The sequence below is a fragment of the Pholcus phalangioides genome, unplaced genomic scaffold, assembly GCF_987345545.1.
Source record: "Pholcus phalangioides strain wild (caught in Gottingen) unplaced genomic scaffold, Ppha-v1.0 ptg000039l_1, whole genome shotgun sequence".
Classification (NCBI taxonomy): Eukaryota; Metazoa; Arthropoda; class Arachnida; order Araneae; family Pholcidae; genus Pholcus; species Pholcus phalangioides.
In genome coordinates, this window is record NW_028301625.1 from 26,651,600 (window position 1) to 26,669,787 (window position 18,188).

Here is an 18,188-nt window from a genome sequence, read left to right on the forward strand (position 1 = left end):
ACCTCCATTAATTTTGAAATTTTCTTTCATTAATTCTGGAATTATCTTTCATTAATTTTGAAATTTTCTTTCATTAATTCTGGAATTATCTTTCATTAATTTTGAAATTTTCTTTCATTAATTCTGGAATTATCTTTCCAGATAATTCCAGAATATAATTATTTATTTTTTTTATAAATTCAAGTTATTGATCTGCCTGTTTTTGCTTCAAAAATGCTTGATTAAAGCTGCGGAATTTCTTCAATGTAATTTATATGGGCCCATAATTAATTTCAAGACATCCTACCTAAACTATATGGATTGATATGCAATTGGATAATATAAGACAATACAGAGACAATAATTCTCATTTTCGTGCTTGAGAAGATATAAATAAAAAGCTGAAATTAATGTTATTGCATGGATATCCACCTCAAAAGTGGGTCTGGCTAATTATTTTATATTTAATTTTCTGGGCTTCGTATTTCTAAGTGAACTCAATATTTCGAAAATCAAAAATTCAATTCAATTTTTAAAATTGTTGATGTGGCGGAAAACTCACTAAATTTCCGCATTTCTATGCTAAAATAGGCAATTTTAACATTGATCTCTATGGGGATCGTGCTTGTTTTCACCTTGTCACGTGATCTGCCGACGGAGATGTTGAGGGGGACACCGTTCTCAGCACCGCCAAGGCGGAGACTGCTGACGTCGCGATCGTTGTTTTGGGGCAGATAGTTTTTGTAGACGGGAAGTTTCTGTTAAAAGTCTCGTCCACACTATAGTAATCAGTTTGCAATTTTGTTACCGCCACCGCGTGCTGTTGTTTAATGGCATAAATGGGACGCGTCTGTCAAGTCTCGATAAAACACTGAAATACACGAAACTCAACTTATTTGTATTATCAATTCTAAAACATGGATGGTATTCCAGGATTTGTGTTCGATAGAGAAAAAAATCGGTATTTCCGTATTCAAGTTGATCCCCGATTTCCTAACCAGGGCGAAAATAGACTGAATGGGGCGACGAATCCTTTCGAAAATCTACAACCGAAACTAAAATCAAAAGGTGTCAAAAAGAGGTTTACGCTCTCTGATGCTCTAACAGTTCGCCAAGATGGACGATCAATTGGACCGAGACAATGGAAAAATGAAATGATGCGCCACGTGCTTCAACGATTACAGACATCATATTCTCGAAAAGTACTCGACGAAAACGGGTCCGAGATGAGACATTTACACGGAGTTAGAGCTCTTGGTAACGGTTCCTATGTTGGTGCCTGGAGCAAGCTGACAGCTCGTCTACCAGAGTTCTTCAAAGTGTGTGTACGTGATGATACCGAGGATAATCGGGGAATTAGAGTTGATGTGAGCAACGTTACCAGAATAGGTCACCTCGCTCATCATCTGGTTGTGGACATACAATATGTCGAGCTTAACACCAGTAATGTTTTCCTCATGTATGTTGCCAACTCAACTGTCCGACGAGACAATGTCTTTGAAATCATTCGTTGTCCTGTTGAAAGTGGTGCGGAAAATGAGCACAGTTTCAATTTCGCTGCTAAATATCATCTCCAAGGTGCTCTGAGATGTTGTTCTTATAATATGAACAAAAATATATTCATGGTTGGCACCGAAAGAGGAGTGTTGTGTAGGAGCCTGGATGGAGATTTTTCATTAATTCCAGCATTTTACACGGATTCACATTGTTTAGAGTTTACCAAAAGGGGTGATACAGTTTACTGTGGTCATGATAATGGCTTATTATCTTTGATAGACATGAGGTCAACCGGTGTCCGTAAAATAGACGAATTTGCTAGCGTGATTTCTAAAGTGCATATTTTAAATGATGAGCATAAAATCATAGTGAACACTTTTGACGAGAATCTTCTTTTGGTGAGTATTCTGACTAAAAGAGCCGCTACATATTGGTAAAAAATTTCTTTTATCTTCTTGACTGCAAAGTATTAAAATATATGGTAGCAAAGATAATGTTCCAATATACACCGATTATTCAAAAAGGTGCAAACATATGTAAAATAAGGATACCAGAATTCAAACCACTGGGGTGCATTCTATTAAAAAGACTAGCCACTGCTCTAAAAAACAACTAGCAAATTGAAAAACTGTCTTAACACAACCACTTCGCGTACAAGCGTGTTAACAAATCTGGATTATCTCTGACAAATCGGCGATAAATCTGGTAACCTTGTCCTAACCTAACTGCACCTTAGAAAAAGAAAGTGAGAAAGGAAAAAGTATATAAAAAGAAAAAGTATAATAGATAAGGTAAGAGTTTTTTTAGTCATTTTTTTCACCCTCACCCTACATGTTCTCTTTTGCTCTTACATGCATATAGTAAAGAGATACGTTATCAGGGTTTAAGCTATGGTCACATTTTTTGCAAAATGCGAAAGAAAATCTTAAAATGCGAAAGAAGTGGTAGCCACTTTTGCAAAAATGCGTACAGGAGGTACAAAACGAGTAGACATCCAATCATCAATCATTATATTAGCATTTTAGCATTTTGCTAAAGCTTTTCTCCCCATTTTCGCTTTTTTGCAAAAGGAATTTTTTTATCTAGCTTAAACCCTGTACATTATATGTGTGAAATAAAAGTCTAACAGGAGTATGGAAAGGAAGGCGGGAAAGAAAAGAAACTTCAGTTGGTAGGGTTGTTATAAAGCTTTGCAGTGATAAAGAGAGACACAAAGAGAACTGGCTTGAATTTATTTCACTGGAGTTTGGATGCAATATGTCCATGATCGTAAAAAGGTTAAATCCGAAATCAATTAAGAAATCAAAAAGTGTACAAAACCTCAGTTCCAAACATAGGCGAAGATAGACTTGGAAGTCTAAGGGGGCACAGTCATTATTGCTGGGGGGATGGGCACGATGATGATGTCAATACATGTACACATATATACATTAGATCAGTCTTTCGGTCACTCCACCTTTGACTCTGGGCACTCCCCCCCCCCCCCGTATCTCTCCCCATGGTTCCAAAATCTAACATATGAACACAACTCTGAGATTTGGGCAGCTTTTTTGATAGCATCATTAATATGCTGCCATTGTAAAGAGCACTTTGTTCCAGACTCTGCCACGAAGCTGGGCTGGAAGAGATCTCGGCAACGGGATAAGTCCGGTGACAGAGCCCCTGGCGTTCATTCATTCATTGCCATTGTAAAGAGCAAGCAAATAATAAAAATGGTGTTGCCAGAAGAGAAGGCACAAATTGTTCTGCAGAGATGTTAGCTCTCATCAATGGTGAGCATGATTTTCAGTCTAGAACAGCGGTTCTCAACTTTTTTTGCCTCGCGGAGCCCTTTACAGTTCATAATTTTTATATCGGAACCCTGTTTGACTCGAGAAGCCCTTTTTGTATAAAATTTTTATGGCGGAACCCTGTAGGCCTCTTTTTTTCATTTATCTATCAAATTTACTTATTTATTTACCTTGAGTCGCCGCGGAGCCCCGGTTGAGAACGGCTGGTCTAGAGGATTATTTTTTCTGATGACGTAACATTCCATGAGTCAAACAGGGCTAATAAGCATAATTACTGACTTTAGGGCTCAGAATATCGTCATTCAATTTTTGAAGTCGAAAGAAACAATAAAAAAATTGGTGTGTGGTGGAAGGGTTCGCAAAAACCTGGGTTTTTTTAGAAAAACCCAACCTGCCTGTGTTTTTGTGGGTAAACAGTGTAATTCTAATAAGATGTATACTTAGTAATTAATATTATAATATAATGTGTGCTAGTTAAATTTTAATATCAAATTAGTATTAGTGAGATCGAGCTACTTTTAAAATGTTAAATCTTAATTTCTCCAAAATGTTTCTTTTTTTGTACTTTGAATTTTTTATGATAACACTCTTCTACCATGCAAAAAAATCCTTGTATTCAGCCAGTAATTTACTTATTAATTTCTTTAAAAAAAATTTTTGCCAAAGACTATATAAGTGGGGGGGAGGGGAAGGTTGCAGGCTAACAAATGATTTTTAGCAGGTGAGTTTGTGTAGGTGGGCCTGTACTTTATACAGTGAATAACCACTTATAGCGTTTTTCAAAAAACCATTGTGAAAAAAAAACCGTAAGCGGAAAAACGCTATAGACTAGAAATGTTAATGAGAATTTGTTGGAGTCGTGGGACCATGAAAATAAGTTGTATTAAGCGGGAAAATTTTTCAAGTGGGAACTTTATAAGTGGGATCAACTGTATATGTTAGAATAACATTCTTTTCTTATGCAAAGAAATTGTACTTGGGTGGTAGGCCTATAAAATATAATGAAACTCCTGTATAATGATAGTAAAGGGACTGGTTAAACTTACTGTTATAGATGGTTTAACACTATGGAAAGTGCACCAGAACCAGAGAGTAATATTGTTGTATAGGTGATTATCGTTGTACAGGGTATTGTTCAGGGTTTAAGCTACGGTCGCATTTTTCGCAAAATGCAAAAGAAAATCATAGAATGCGAAAAAAGTAGTAGCCACTTTCGCAAAAATGCGTACAGGAGGTACACAAGGAGTAGACATCCAACCATCAATCATTACATTAGCATTGTAGCATTTTGCTAAAGCTTCCCCCCCCCCCCCATTTTCACTTTTTAGCGAAAGGAATTTTTTATCCAGCTTAAACCCTGGTATTGTTACATCACACAGTTGTTTTATCACATAGGTTTTTATGTAACATATGTTCCTTCTTAAGCAAAAGGCTTGAGGGAAATACAAAAACCGTGTCAAAGGTAACAGACATGGTAACTTCTTCAGACGCTCATTTCATTAATTTGAGGAGGGAAAAATCTGATGTATGAAATGTAGAAATGAACAGATTTCTTTTCTTTGCAATAGATATTGCAAAAGCGTTTTTAAATTCAAGGGTAGGATTGATCTCTGTCTCCTATCCATCTTTGTTTTTGAGTCAAAAAATGCTTCAATTGAAAATGTAAAATTTTTTCAATGAAATCTGTGGGCTACTTATGAATTTTTTTTAATCTTAAACTATATGAATCGCTAGTTAAATATGTAAAAGTAATAAAAACATTTTTTTTCATACTTGGTAAAATATAAAGAAAAAGTTGATCAATGTTATTGCATGGCTATCTAACTCATAAGTAGGTCCAGCATATAATTTTATAAATAATTTTCTATGCTTCTTATCTCTAAATATATTCAGTTTTTAAAATTACTAATGTGGCTTAAAACTCCAAATTTATATATTTCCACAGTGAAATATGTACTTTTAACATTGATTTCTGGGAAAATCATCCTGTGCTTATCCTTTCAAAGTGATGATGATTTTATATAAATGGGCTCATATACGATGTTTACTATATTAATTTCTATATAGGTTATAAAAAAGGTTTTGTCATTTTGCTAAAGACTATAACTAAGTGGGATTTGTGAGCTAACAAATGATTTTCAGCAGAACCAACTTTCTAGCAAAGCAGGAGGGTCTGAATTTTTTATACGTTAGGATAGCATTCTATTCTTCCATGCAAACAAATTGTAATCAGCTGGCAGACATGCCACTGGACTCTAATTTACCTGGGTCCTGGGAGCCAGGTTATTTGAAAAATCTAGGTCCTTTTGAGTGAAAGTGGGTCCCTCTTGAAAAAAATTATGCCCCCTCCCCCATAATTCACTGGTATCTCTATGAATTTTCTTCCAGTATGCCCCAGGTTTTTGATTACCTGCTTATATTGCTTTGTTGAGACTGAGCGGTGGGTCATGTTCCGGGTAAGAGAAGAAGGTATCTGTGAATCAAGTACATTTCTAAAAACATGTTCTATCCAAAGGTTCATTTACTTTCATTGTCTACTAGTAGGAAAAACTTGCAAAAAGAAGCTTATTAGCACTGAGAATTTAATGTATGGAATTCCGTGCATGTAATCTAAAACAGATATGCAGTTGATCCCGCTTATAATGTTTCTCCCATTTAGAATGTATGAATTTATTTTCGTGGTCCTAACAATAAGTAATTCTCATTGAGATTTCCCGTTTAAAGTGTTTTCCTATTTATAATGTTTTTATGACTGTTTTTGAAAAACGTTATAAGCAGGATCCACTTTAATTAACAGTTGAAGGCACACATTTATATATTTACTATTAATCAATGTATAAATTCCCTTCTGATTGATTTTACATTTTGTTAAAAATATCTTAGCATTTTCAATATCTTCTGATCAAATTTAAAGCTAATTAGATTCTCTCTTAGACACTTATCTTCTGATTCCCTATTCATACTTTAGTTTTCCTGGTAAAATGATTTTATTTTCCTTCCCTGATGGCCCACCATTCTGACCTGTCGCCATTTAACTGTCACGTATTTTTACACCTGAATATGGAAGCTATGTCAGATTTGTGTTGGAGAAACTTAACAGTGTGCTTATGTGTGAGTGTGCCCAGCATTCGGAGTGTTTTGTGTTCAGTAGGTGGTGCCATCTATCTAGCGCCGCAACTAGATACTTTCACAAACGGGGCAAGTACACATTTTGGCACACCCATGTAATGTAGAAGAAGCAGTTATAAAAGGTGAATTTGGTGCCCTCTATAATCCAGAGCACAGGACACTAGGCCCACATGCCCCTCCCAGTTGCGGCCCTGCATCTATTCTCCAAACTGTTAATGCGTGTATTTGAAGTTCAATGTATGCATATTTGTATTGTAGGTCTGTGTGATCGCCGTGGCAACCTGAAGTTTTTTTCAAAGGAATAACCCCAACTCAAAATTTGAAATCTTCAGAAAATCACATTTTTAGCCAATTACCATTGCGCAATCGCAAGTTCCAAACACGGATTTTCACCAAAAGAAAAATTGGGGGAGGTTATGAGGAGCCTCTTCCTTCCCCCCCCCCTCGAGATCTAAAATTAAAAATATTTTTGTAGAGAATTAAAATATTGGAATAAAATTTATTTTATACTATCTGTGAAGAATTTGATTCTGGTGCCCCTCCAAAAGCCGATTCTGCGTACACACCTGTGATTTTCGCGATGCAAAACGGTGACTATCGCATAGCAGCTAGATGACAAAACTGGATATTCAAGGTCGAGTTTTTACAGATTCGGTTTTTTTTTCCACGATATCGGGAAGGTTTTACAATTTGAACGAGCGTTCCAATCCTTTACGATTTAAAAAAAAACATGCATTCGCAATATTGTAGGAACAAGACGAAGACGCTTTATTTGAATGCCGGCCGATAGCCGCAAAAGTACCGTAATTTCCCGTATATAAGCAGAAGGGAAAAAATCTGCAGGGTAATAAAAATCCGAAATTTGAAACTTCTGTACACGGCCCCTCATAACGCGTCAATGACATCTCTGAGCTGGTATATAATACAGTGAAACTCCTCTAAGACGGCCGTCTGCAGAGGTGACCGCTGAATAGAGATTGTATGACAGGAAAAACACATTTCAGGGGGCATGTTAAAATAACAGTATTCAGTGTCACAAAAAATCTTAGGCTCAATTTATTTCCAATGCCCAAAAAACATACATATACAGTATGAAACTTCGCTACAATAATACTCGATATTACGATAGATCCCTCTATGATGGTATTTTTTCAAATCCTGTTTGGAATTACCTATATCCTGTAATATTAAACTTCTCTTGATACAACGATATCATTTACTATGATAAACCCTCTATAAAAATATTTTTTAGGAGGATATGGAAACTGCCACTGTGTTATTATTTGTTGCTTGAAATATCCTTTAGTATATTTTTAACTCATCTCACATATTTCAGTTCTTCCAAGAACGTTTAATAATATCGCTATTGGGCATTGCCTAATCACAGAAAGTGTCTGGTATTGTTACTTCTCATGTGATTCACCAATGTGCATTGCAATAAACCCCTTTACAGGGCCAATGCATCTGAGCATTTCTTTTATTAGCTAATTAATTAAAATATTTCGCATCAAAAATACTCAAAAGCGTATTTCTTGGTGATACTAAGAATGTCGATTTAGAAAACTACCGGCAGCATAAATTTGATGATGCATGACGATAATGTTGCCTCTTGATATAATGATAATCCCCAAAGCAGAATGTGCCAAAATCTGTGACGTACGTCGCAGAACAATCAGCGCTACTGCAGAACAATTTGGAAGAAGTTTAAGAAGAAGAAAAAAACCACTATTACATGTGTGTGTGTGGGGATTTTTACCACAGAACATCTCCAGTCAGCTGAGGGCTCGGCGCAGAACAGTGATAAACATTCTGCTTTGGGGATGATAATTCCTCTACAAAGCAGGGTTGGCAGGTTTTTGACGGTTTAAACCAGGGTTGGTAAAAAAACAAAAACCGGGTTTTTTTTGGTTTAAGTAACATTAACATTAAAAACAATAAAATTTCTGAAAAATCATTCAAACTTCTAATAATTAATTAAAATAAAATGTTCATTAATGTAATTAACACTATTCCAATATTAATTAATCTACAAATATTTCTTACATTTTAACAAAAATCCACTTGCAATTTAGTTATTTTATTGCTTAACTCTATGAATTACTTTTTGTTTGGAAATTTTTAATGTTATTATTAACCTTATAATATATAAAAGTTTTTTCTCCAGTTACTTTCAGTATGCTTAATTAGGAAGCTATTTTGCAAAAAATGCTATAAAACTTAGGTGAATATAATGTATTTAATGAAGCATAAATAATGCAGATTGATTAGCGATGATTTACGACATACGGGGTGATTATAACTAAAGTTCTGATTTCAAAACACTTTAAAAAAAGAACCATCGTCAGAATGACTTCAAAATTTAGATGAATATTCCTGAAGCAATGGAATTTTAAATAAAAGGGGGGGGGAAATATTTTAAAATATAAAATTAATGACACTGTACTCATTTAACACGTGGCAAATTTGCTTGCAGAATGGAAATGATAGCCAGTGAGAGCAAAATGATAACTTAGTTAGCATGCATGATTTCATAATTCATGGGAACATTACAAAAATGAAGTAATTGAACAAATAAAACTACAACTTGCTTAAGAAATGACTTGCGTCGCCTGGCAGTCCAGTGGTTAGGGACCTAGCTTCTGACTGTGCAGGTCTGGGTTCGAATCCCAGTTCGGGCATGGATGTCTACTAACACACTAACAAATTCCCTGGACAGATCGTAAAGATCTCTTGGGGATACGTGGTGATCACATTTAAAGAGAAAAAAAAAATGTTAAATATGTTGTCCACTGTGTTTTCGCTATGGGCTGAAAGCACAAAAATGCTTGTTCTGCAACAGATCAGAGTATGCCATGGTCATGATGATGTGGATGTGCTTGCAATTCACCAGAGTGCAATTCGACCACTGTTCATAACATTTTGAGGTACCCTCCCTCCCACAGCCAGAAGTTGGAAGGGTTAAAGTCATGTGAACTGATGGCCAGGTGTCATATGCTGTTATTGCCAAAATGGTTCTTCAGCAGCTGCTTTGTTGGTATTGCAATGTACATCTTCATAAAAGTTGTACTATCCACACACTGATGTTGTTGAAGTGCCGAAATGATGTGGTTACACAAAATGGTATTATCCTGCTGGCCAAGTACAGCATCATCTACTTGCACATTTTGCACTTTTTTCTTTTCTTTTGCCAAAGGAATGTTCATTGCTTCAGGAGTATCCATGCAAAATTTTCAAGTCATTCTGACCAGCAGTTCGCATTGTATAGTTTTGGAATCAAAACTTTAAATTATAATCACCCTTTGTATAGCTGATTATTTTTCGTAAATCTGTTACTACTATACAGTAGAACCTTGATTAACTGGGCTTAATGGTGAAAGTATAGAAAAAATTATTGAATATATTAAGACTGGGGGATATACAGTATGAGTTGTGCTACTTATGGGAAAGAAAATGTCTGAGGTAAATGTAGCTAATAGTACACTGGTCTTTGACCTTTAGGGACAGCTGGTGTCTTTATTGGATTATAACACCACCTGTGTGTGTGCCCCTAGCATGATGGTGTCACTACTGTTGCTGCTTCTTTGTGAATATGGTCAATGTTAACGTTACGGTCAAGAAGGACAAAGCAATCATCAACATATCTGACGTGAAAAGGAAATCGAATTGCATGGAAAAGTTATTATCCACGACCTATTGTCAATAGTATTCCAGTCATCAACTGTGTTGAAGAGAGTTAATTGGAGATCAAAAAGTTCATGCTCAATGTCGAAGGTTTTAGTGTGACAGTCTTGTATGAGAGCTCTTAAAATAGCGAGTTTGTAGTTATGTAGTGCTTTCGTGATCTTGGATGTGTTTGTTAAATTGCATTGTAGGACAATCAAACTCTGAACCAACTTACGTTTAATCAAGGAGAAAATTTTCTTGAGCACCTTCATTTTCCCCTTGACTGTAAACGTAAGAAGTTGGTTCTAAGTTTTATTGCCCTACAATGTAATTTAACAAACTGTCTTTGGTGAGATTGAGATGTAGTTCGGAAAGAAAATTTTCTTTCCGAAAATTTTCTTTCCGAACTACATCTCGATCTCCGCTTGGTTATCCATGCTTTCGTACTTTGTATGTCATCAATTAGTGTTGTTGGGTTTCATTTAGAAAAGACGTACTTTATTAAGAACTTGTTTGGCAAAAATGAGGTTTTTATTCACTCATCTCTAACCCCCTGTCTAATTGAAAGGAAAACAGCTGATTCCAGAGGTAAAAAAAAATATTTTTTAATATTTTACTTTTTTGAAGTCAGTTAAGATTCTTAGAAATTTGATCAATCAGATTTGCTTCATGAAAATAAACTTTCAAATTTTGAATTATTTTAATTTTTGCCTGTGACAAAAACTTGCCAAGCCTACGTGAATGGATAATCGAGGTTCTACTGTACCTTTGTTTTCCTTCCTAACTTCTTGTAAAGTGTAGGAACTGCTGAAATATTTTCACCTCCTCTCTTAGGATAATCTCCGGATTTCTTGGTTCCAAACGTTGACATGTCTGAACTCAAATGCAACATCTAATATAATTGCCTTTCAAAAAAATTTGAATCATTTTAGAAATATGTAGTTTTTTTCTCAGCCCGATATATCAAGGAAACAGATATTTTCTGGATTTTAAGCTGAGGTGAACTCTGAAAGAAAAGTCATCTGGTCTCCGCCGGGACTCAAACCCAGGCCCTCTTGCATTCTGGGCAAGCATGCTACCATCTACACCTTGCCTCACGCCACAGTGCATGAAATAAGGAAGGCAGGGTTGTCTCTCCGGTGGTGTAGATAGTAGCATGCTTGCCCAGAATGCAAGAAGGCCTGGGATCAAGTTCCAGTGGAGACCAGATGACTTTTCTTTCAGAGTTCACCTCAACATAAAATCCGAAAAATATGTTTCCTTCAGAACTCATTGCATTGCCATCATTTTCAAAAAGATAAAATAAAAAATGAATCACCATAGTAACCACTTTAATTATCAGCTTGCTGAATGTTATGGCTAAAAATTATGCTTATAATTAATGTTAAAAATTATGGCTTTTTGCTTCCACAACGTTCACAAAAGATTATTTCAGTGAGGTGTTTATGCTATCTAGAAAAAAAATAATTTAACAGAAATGTGTGTGATATTCTTCTGAGATTTGGAGTTTGAGAACATTTGCAAACGTCATGTGATTGAGGTTGTGCATGATGTATAGATGAAATATTTTAGCATTAAAACATACAAGAGTGAATTAAGACCAAAGCCAAACGTCATATAATGTGAAAGTTGTTTATATTCAGAGTCATATAAACACTGTTCCACTGTATTTTCAGTTTTAAATTACATTACATATATAAAAAAGTTGTTGGGAAATTTTGTGGAGGCTGTTGAAGAATGAATAAGCAATGTGTCTTGGGGAAAAAATACTGAGTTTGTATCAGAGTTGTTTGGTTTTAAGCAAGTGGTTTTTTTTCAAAAAAATAAAAAAATAAAAGTGGCCTAAATATCATTTTGGTTCATTATTAGCCAAAATTTTTCATTTCTACCACATTTTATATTCTTGGGGGTACATTCTGATGGTATATCTTTGAATGGCATAAGATGATATAAGTGGGTTTTTTCTAAAAAGTCTCATAAAAGTGGATTGAAAAAAAATATATATATACTATATATATATATATATATTTTTTTTTCATATGAAGTATCTTAGTTATTTAAAGTTATATACAGAAGCCAAAATTTCTCATTCTTACTACATTTTCTAACCTTTGGCTACATTCTGATGCTCTATATCTTTAGCAAATTCATGAATAAGGATTGCATCACACATCTAAATGTAGTGGTGTATTATCTCACAGGGTTTCTTTTTCCCTTCACAAAGAAGCAGCAACAGTAGTGACACCATCATGCTAGGGGCAGGTGGTCCTATAATCCAATAAAGGACACCAACTGTCCCTAAAGGACAAAGACCAGTGAACTAGTAGTAACATAACCTAACACAGTCATTTTCTTTCCCATAAGAAGTAGCACATATACTGTATATCTCCCAGTCTTAATATTTAATAGTTGTTTTTTTTATACTTTCATGGTTAGGCCCAGTTAATCAAGGTTCTACTGTATAGTAGAAACAGATTGATGAAAAATAATCAGCTATATACAGGGTGATTATAATTAAAGTTTTGATTCCAAAACTATACGATAAGTACTGGTTAGAATGACTTGAAAATTCGCATGGATACTCCTGAAGCAATGGAAGTTTCTTTCGCAAAAGATAAAAAGTGCAAAATGTGCAAGTAGATGATGCTGTACTTGGCCAGCAGTACAATCTATTTTGTGCGATCACATCATTTTGGCACTTCCACAGCATGAGTGTGGATAGAACTTCTATCAAGATGCACATTGCAATACCAGCAAAGCAGCTGCTGAAGACCCATTTTGACAATAACAGGATGCAACTTCTGGCTGTGGGGGTACCTCAATATATTATGAACATTGGTCAGATTGCAAACTTTGGTGAATTCCAATCTCCAGCACATCCCCTATATGTTAGAAGTTCCTCAGGAATATTAACATTGGGCGCGTTTGGTTTAATAAAGGTGAATTGCAAGTGCATCCACATCATGACCTTGGCATACTCTGATCTGTTGTTGAACAAGAATTTTTATGCTTTCACCTCATAGCCAAAACATGGTGGACAACATATTTAACATTTTTTGAGTAAGTTGTAGTTATTTGTTCAATTACTTCGTTCTTTTTTGTGATGTTTCCATGAATTGTGAAATGCTATAATTAAGTTATCATTTTGCCATGATTGGCTATCGTTTCCATTCTGCGAGCAAATTTCCCACGTGTTGTCATTAATTTCATATTTTTAAGTATTTTTGTATTTCTTCCCCTTTACCAAATAAAATTTCATTTTTTCCGGAATATTTATGTCAATTTTCAAGTCATTCTGACAACTGTTCTTTTTTTAAATCTGAACCTTAGTTATAATCACCTTGTATATTGTAAATCATCGCTAATTAGTCTGCATTATTTATACTTCATTAAATACATTATATTCACCTAATTTTTATTATAGTTTTTGCAAAATAGCTTGCTAATTAAGCATACTGGAAGTATATATAACTGAAGAAAAACATCTTTATGTTATATGATTAATAACATTAAAAGAATTTTTTTCAAACACAAAGTAATCCATTGAGTTAATCAAAAAATAATTAAATCGCAAAAGTTGGTTTTTGTTAAAATGTAAGAAATATTTAATTAATATGGGAATGGTGTTAATTACATTAATGAACATTTTATTTTAATTATAAGTTCTAATGATTTTTCAGAAATTTTATTGTTTTTAATGTTAATACTATTTAAAACCAAAAATCCAGTTTTTTGGTTTTTTACCAAACCTGGTTTGTATGTAAAACCAAGGTAGGGAGAGACCTCTGTATTTTTTGTGAAATATTAATAAAACCATTAATCACAAATGATTTTCTTGTGTCCCTTGAATTGCATTACTCAGGCCTGTGGTCATTATGTTTAATTCCTTTAACATTGGTGTCAGCAAATGAGAATAGATTTTCTTTTTATATTTTTGGTATTGTACTTGAAAATATGTATCTTTAAAACCAAATACTGTAAGAATACTATTTTCATGCTTCATTTTGTCTTGTCAGTTTTCTTTCCTTCGCATGCAAAAGCTACTAATTTCCAATTCATCAAGTTTTTGTTAAACTCTTATTTTCTCGGCTGCTTTTGCTGAGTTTTTTAAATGTTAATTCTCTCTACTAATTAATATTTTCATTCATAACTAGAATCGTCGCCTGACAGCTGAGTGATTATTGTGCTAACCTCCAGTTCAACGGGTCTGGGTTCGAATCCCGATTTGGGCACGGATGTCTTTGTCTAGCCGTTCGGAATCAGCTTGAAACTGTAGGTCCCGGTCTAATTAGCCCATCTGAGTGCATAAAATGACAGTGGTGCAACAAAATGAATATAACTAGAATATATTGTTGATTGCTTGTATGTAAATTCCTAGAGACAGCATTTCAACATTTTTTTAGATTTTAATTGCTGCGTGTAATTGTTTTCATTCTTTCCATCCTTATAATCTCGAGTCATGCATGCCTATATAATGATTAAATTTGTTAATTGCAACAGATATGAATTATGTTAGCATTCTGACTTTGTTTGACACATCTCATCTGTGCTGCATTCACATGACATAGTTTGAATAAGCATGATGAGATCATGTTGGCTGTAGAAAAACTTTGAAATTTTCTTTTCTCTTTTTTAAACATTGATTTTTTTCCTTATAATGCATTGTAATAATTTCTTTTTCGCTTAAATTGGGTGATTCACATGACCTCCAACAAGAATGAGCTGCAAAGGCAGAATAGTGATCTTTCATTGAGTTTTTCATCAAGGCAGACTAGTTAGAAAAAGATATATTTGATAGCTTTTATAAAATTTCCAAATAAGAATTATATATTTACTTTTTTAAGATGTAAAACAACCAATTTTTTTATAACATTGTCTTTCTTTTTCAGTATGATGTAAGAAAGAACAAAGCAATTCACAATTTCCGTGGTCATGTCAATTATGGAAGGAGAATGCCTGTATCTTTCAGTGAAAAAGCAGATATTTTATGTGCTTCTGGTCATGATAGCAGGATTCGGTTCTGGTCATTGTCGACTGGAGAACCAATTTGCTGTCTCCCACCAGTGTCAGGAAAATATTTTAGTTTGTCTGTACTTCACGAAACACCAAAAAGAATATCTGCACATGTTTTCAGTAATGAAAATATTTACATCTTGGATTCCCACAATATATAACATCTGAATTTGTTTGTTTGGACATTTTTACTTTTGTGGGACAAAAACAAAACAGGAACATGCCAGTGGATGTTATAGATGCAATAGAACATTCAAGTTGAAAATTTGAAAGAACTAAATTTGGTTATATTATTAATTTAGTTAAAACAGAAAAATTCAATCATAATTCAAGTCATAATATCATTGGATTGCTTCTTCATTTGAATAAACTTGCTGGTTCAATTGTGTATGCATTTGTTAAAGATGCATGCAACATGTTTAACTAAAAGATTCACAGAAAGAGGTTTAATATTGTGAAATATGTAACAATACTAAATTATGCACAAAATATCAAAACAATGTTGGTATTTATTGGGAGAAATAGAGGTTAACCATTTCTTTCACTTTATTTTGTCATGCTGATCAAGCAATACTACTAAAGATTTCTTTTGATTCACCTCTAAAACATTCTGTTTGAAGGCGGTTTAAATTTTATCAATTGTGTGTGAATTAATACACTGGATATTCATGAATACACCTAAAATTAAAATATGACTAAAAATAGTTTACTTTCAAGTTAATAATCTTGTTAAAACGTCTAACTCATTGTATTTTGATATAAATTGTTTTTCAAATAAAAGATTCCTTGTTATTTACACAGTATTTGGTAATTACCTGTGACTGAAGTTATACTTTTAGAAAACTTTACTGATGTGTTCTACAAACACATTTCATATCACTATTACCATAATTTCCACATGGTACAATATTTGTTGTGCTTGTTACTTGTTTTTGAAACTGGTCATTTAAGCAAGACTTTTGTACATTTGTTCATAGAGTGAATGTTTTAAGCTTTTTTTGTTTGCATATTGTAAGTACCAGTGATTTGAGGAAGAAAGCAGATTTCACAGTGTTAATCAAGTCAACGAATTTTATCTTATTCAGGAAAAAGATTTTTGTTTTTCATATTTTCATTCATTTTAAAGATTATTCTCATTTTTCTTTGCCAAAATAAAAACTTTCAGAAACAATTTTTGAATCCAAAAGTTATTTTTTTATTAAAACCAGCAAATATTTTGACTGTATAAGTGCAATGCAGTTTCTGATTTATAGTTTTGTACAATTCGCTTGCCCATTGTGTAGGCTGAAATATATTTCGAAGTAGTCGAAATATTTATTGATTGTAAAAATGGAAAGTAAGTTTGTCAAGACAGTACAGGTTCATAAATGACAAAATTTCCGCTCGATCAAAATCAATTACAGTCACAAGAAAATGAAAAATCTTTATTCCAACATGTGGAATTTGGTATGAAAATGAGACTGCGTGAATTAATAGACAAAAATTCGAAACCAGTGGGGTGGTTTTGATGGAAAACAGGTTTTTGGGCATCGAGTAGAGCGGCTTTACAGATTGGCTTCCGCGCACAGACAAAACAGTTCGGCTCTGAGTTAGTCTTCACAACCTCTCTTGCATGCATATAGAAATTCAACGTTATAGTAAAGATAGATGCAATTAAAGAATAAGTAAAACACCGCACGAAACTCGAATACCCAATTTTTTGTAAACTGATTTCTATAGTATTGAGTGCTCTTGTAGTTTATTGCATTCATACGTACAAACTACTGACAATCCATAGCAGTTGGCAACTCTGAATACGTCAAATCATAAAATTAGGACTGATCCGATCTATCAGGTTAATTAATCGTCAATCCCAGTTAAAATTTTGTGAACTTGATTTGTTTGACGGAACCGATCAAATTTACAATTTATGTGTGACTATATTTAAATATTTTTTGGCTTCATGGGAGTTCTAGAACACAAGCTTGAAATTTATGGTCTCCACTGTGGGCAGCAGTTTTCGTATTTGGGAAGCATCAATTCCTCTACTCCCAAGTAACATTCGGGAAGAGTTTCTAGGAAAACAAGTAACAGTATGATGGAAAGTAATTTTGAAATCATTGACTAACCTATATTGATTTTCTATACAAAAAAAATGACAAGACCCAAGAGAAGAAATTCCGGGGTTTGACAAATATGTTCAGCATATTATATTCAATTGCTTCGAGCGGATGGCCTTGATTTCTAAATTTGTTTACATCTGGTGAATAGGTGTGTGAGAAATGAATAAAATACATATTTGTATCATCAATTAATACTATATTCAATCATTTTGGTCGCACCACGGTCATTTTCTATACACGAGGGCTAATTAGACCGGGACCTACAATTTATTGCCGATTGTGAACGGCAGGCTTGTTTTTTATACTCATCGAGAGGGTAGTGCACTAACCCCTCAATGGGGACTCCCTGCAGTAGCAATTTATTAATACTATATAGTTACATAAAATGTTAAATTCAAATCTATTAGCTTTTGATTCCCAGTTCTAAAAATTAATTAGTTTGATTGAATCATTATAAGGGTTGCTCAAATGAAACATAGACAAAGCCTGTAACGTTTGGAATATTTGTCATGCGGCCATGAGATGGCAGCATAAGCAACATCACAAAACTGTGCAGAAAGTGAATTTCCAGAGATAACCTTGCTACGAGCAACCATTTGTAACAGTGGAGGTGTGTGTGATGAATATGTCCAAGCAAGTGCACATAGCTCTCTCACGTCCTACTTTCTAGTGTTTGTCCTTTTTTTACCAAATCCTATCAACAAAGTTCATGTAATTGATTTTAATTGGGAGGGAATCACTTATGCATTGCTAAATAATGAAAATGTAGTAGATTGCAATTAATGACTCTGCCAAAGCAGAAATTGTATTATTTTTTAGGTTATTTGAGGGGGGTATGTATGTGGACCATTTGGTTTATTAGTTTTTCGTTTCAGGGTTCAACAGAGTAATCATTAAAAATTATGGTGTACATTTTGGGTATAGGTCACTGTTTTCCAAAGTGGGAAATATTGCCCCCGGTGGGCAATTAAATGGTCCAAGAAAAGGGGGGGTGATAGAAGCTGCGAGTATATAT

At 34.2% G+C, this 18,188-nt stretch overlaps 1 protein-coding gene across 3 annotated transcripts; it reads left to right on the forward strand.

Annotated features, from left to right (window-relative positions):
• Positions 1-690: 690 nt before the first annotated feature.
• LOC149065774 (uncharacterized) lies at positions 691-16,242 on the forward strand. Of its 3 annotated transcripts, XR_016195621.1 has the most exons (3): positions 761-1,874; positions 14,213-14,330; positions 14,948-16,242. XR_016195621.1 is itself a non-coding variant. In XM_089253785.1 (2 exons), the coding sequence occupies exons 1-2, from the start codon at positions 897-899 to the stop codon at positions 15,230-15,232; spliced, it is 1,263 nt and encodes a 420-aa protein (XP_089109911.1). In that variant the 5' UTR covers positions 691-896; the 3' UTR covers positions 15,233-16,242. The 3 variants fall into 3 exon arrangements, 1 of the variants encoding a protein (XP_089109911.1); XM_089253785.1 differs by lacking the exon at positions 14,213-14,330 and having other exon boundaries at positions 691-1,874; XR_016195620.1 differs by lacking the exon at positions 14,213-14,330 and having other exon boundaries at positions 781-2,267.
• Positions 16,243-18,188: the final 1,946 nt, after the last annotated feature.

Coding starts and splice junctions, on each gene's coding strand:
- LOC149065774 (XM_089253785.1), top strand. CDS start 897: ATGGATGGTATTCCAGGATTTGTGTTCGATAGAGAAAAAAATCGGTAT. Junction 1,875..14,947: donor TTGACGAGAATCTTCTTTTG/GTGAGTATTCTG, acceptor TTTCTTTTTCAG/TATGATGTAAGAAAGAACAA.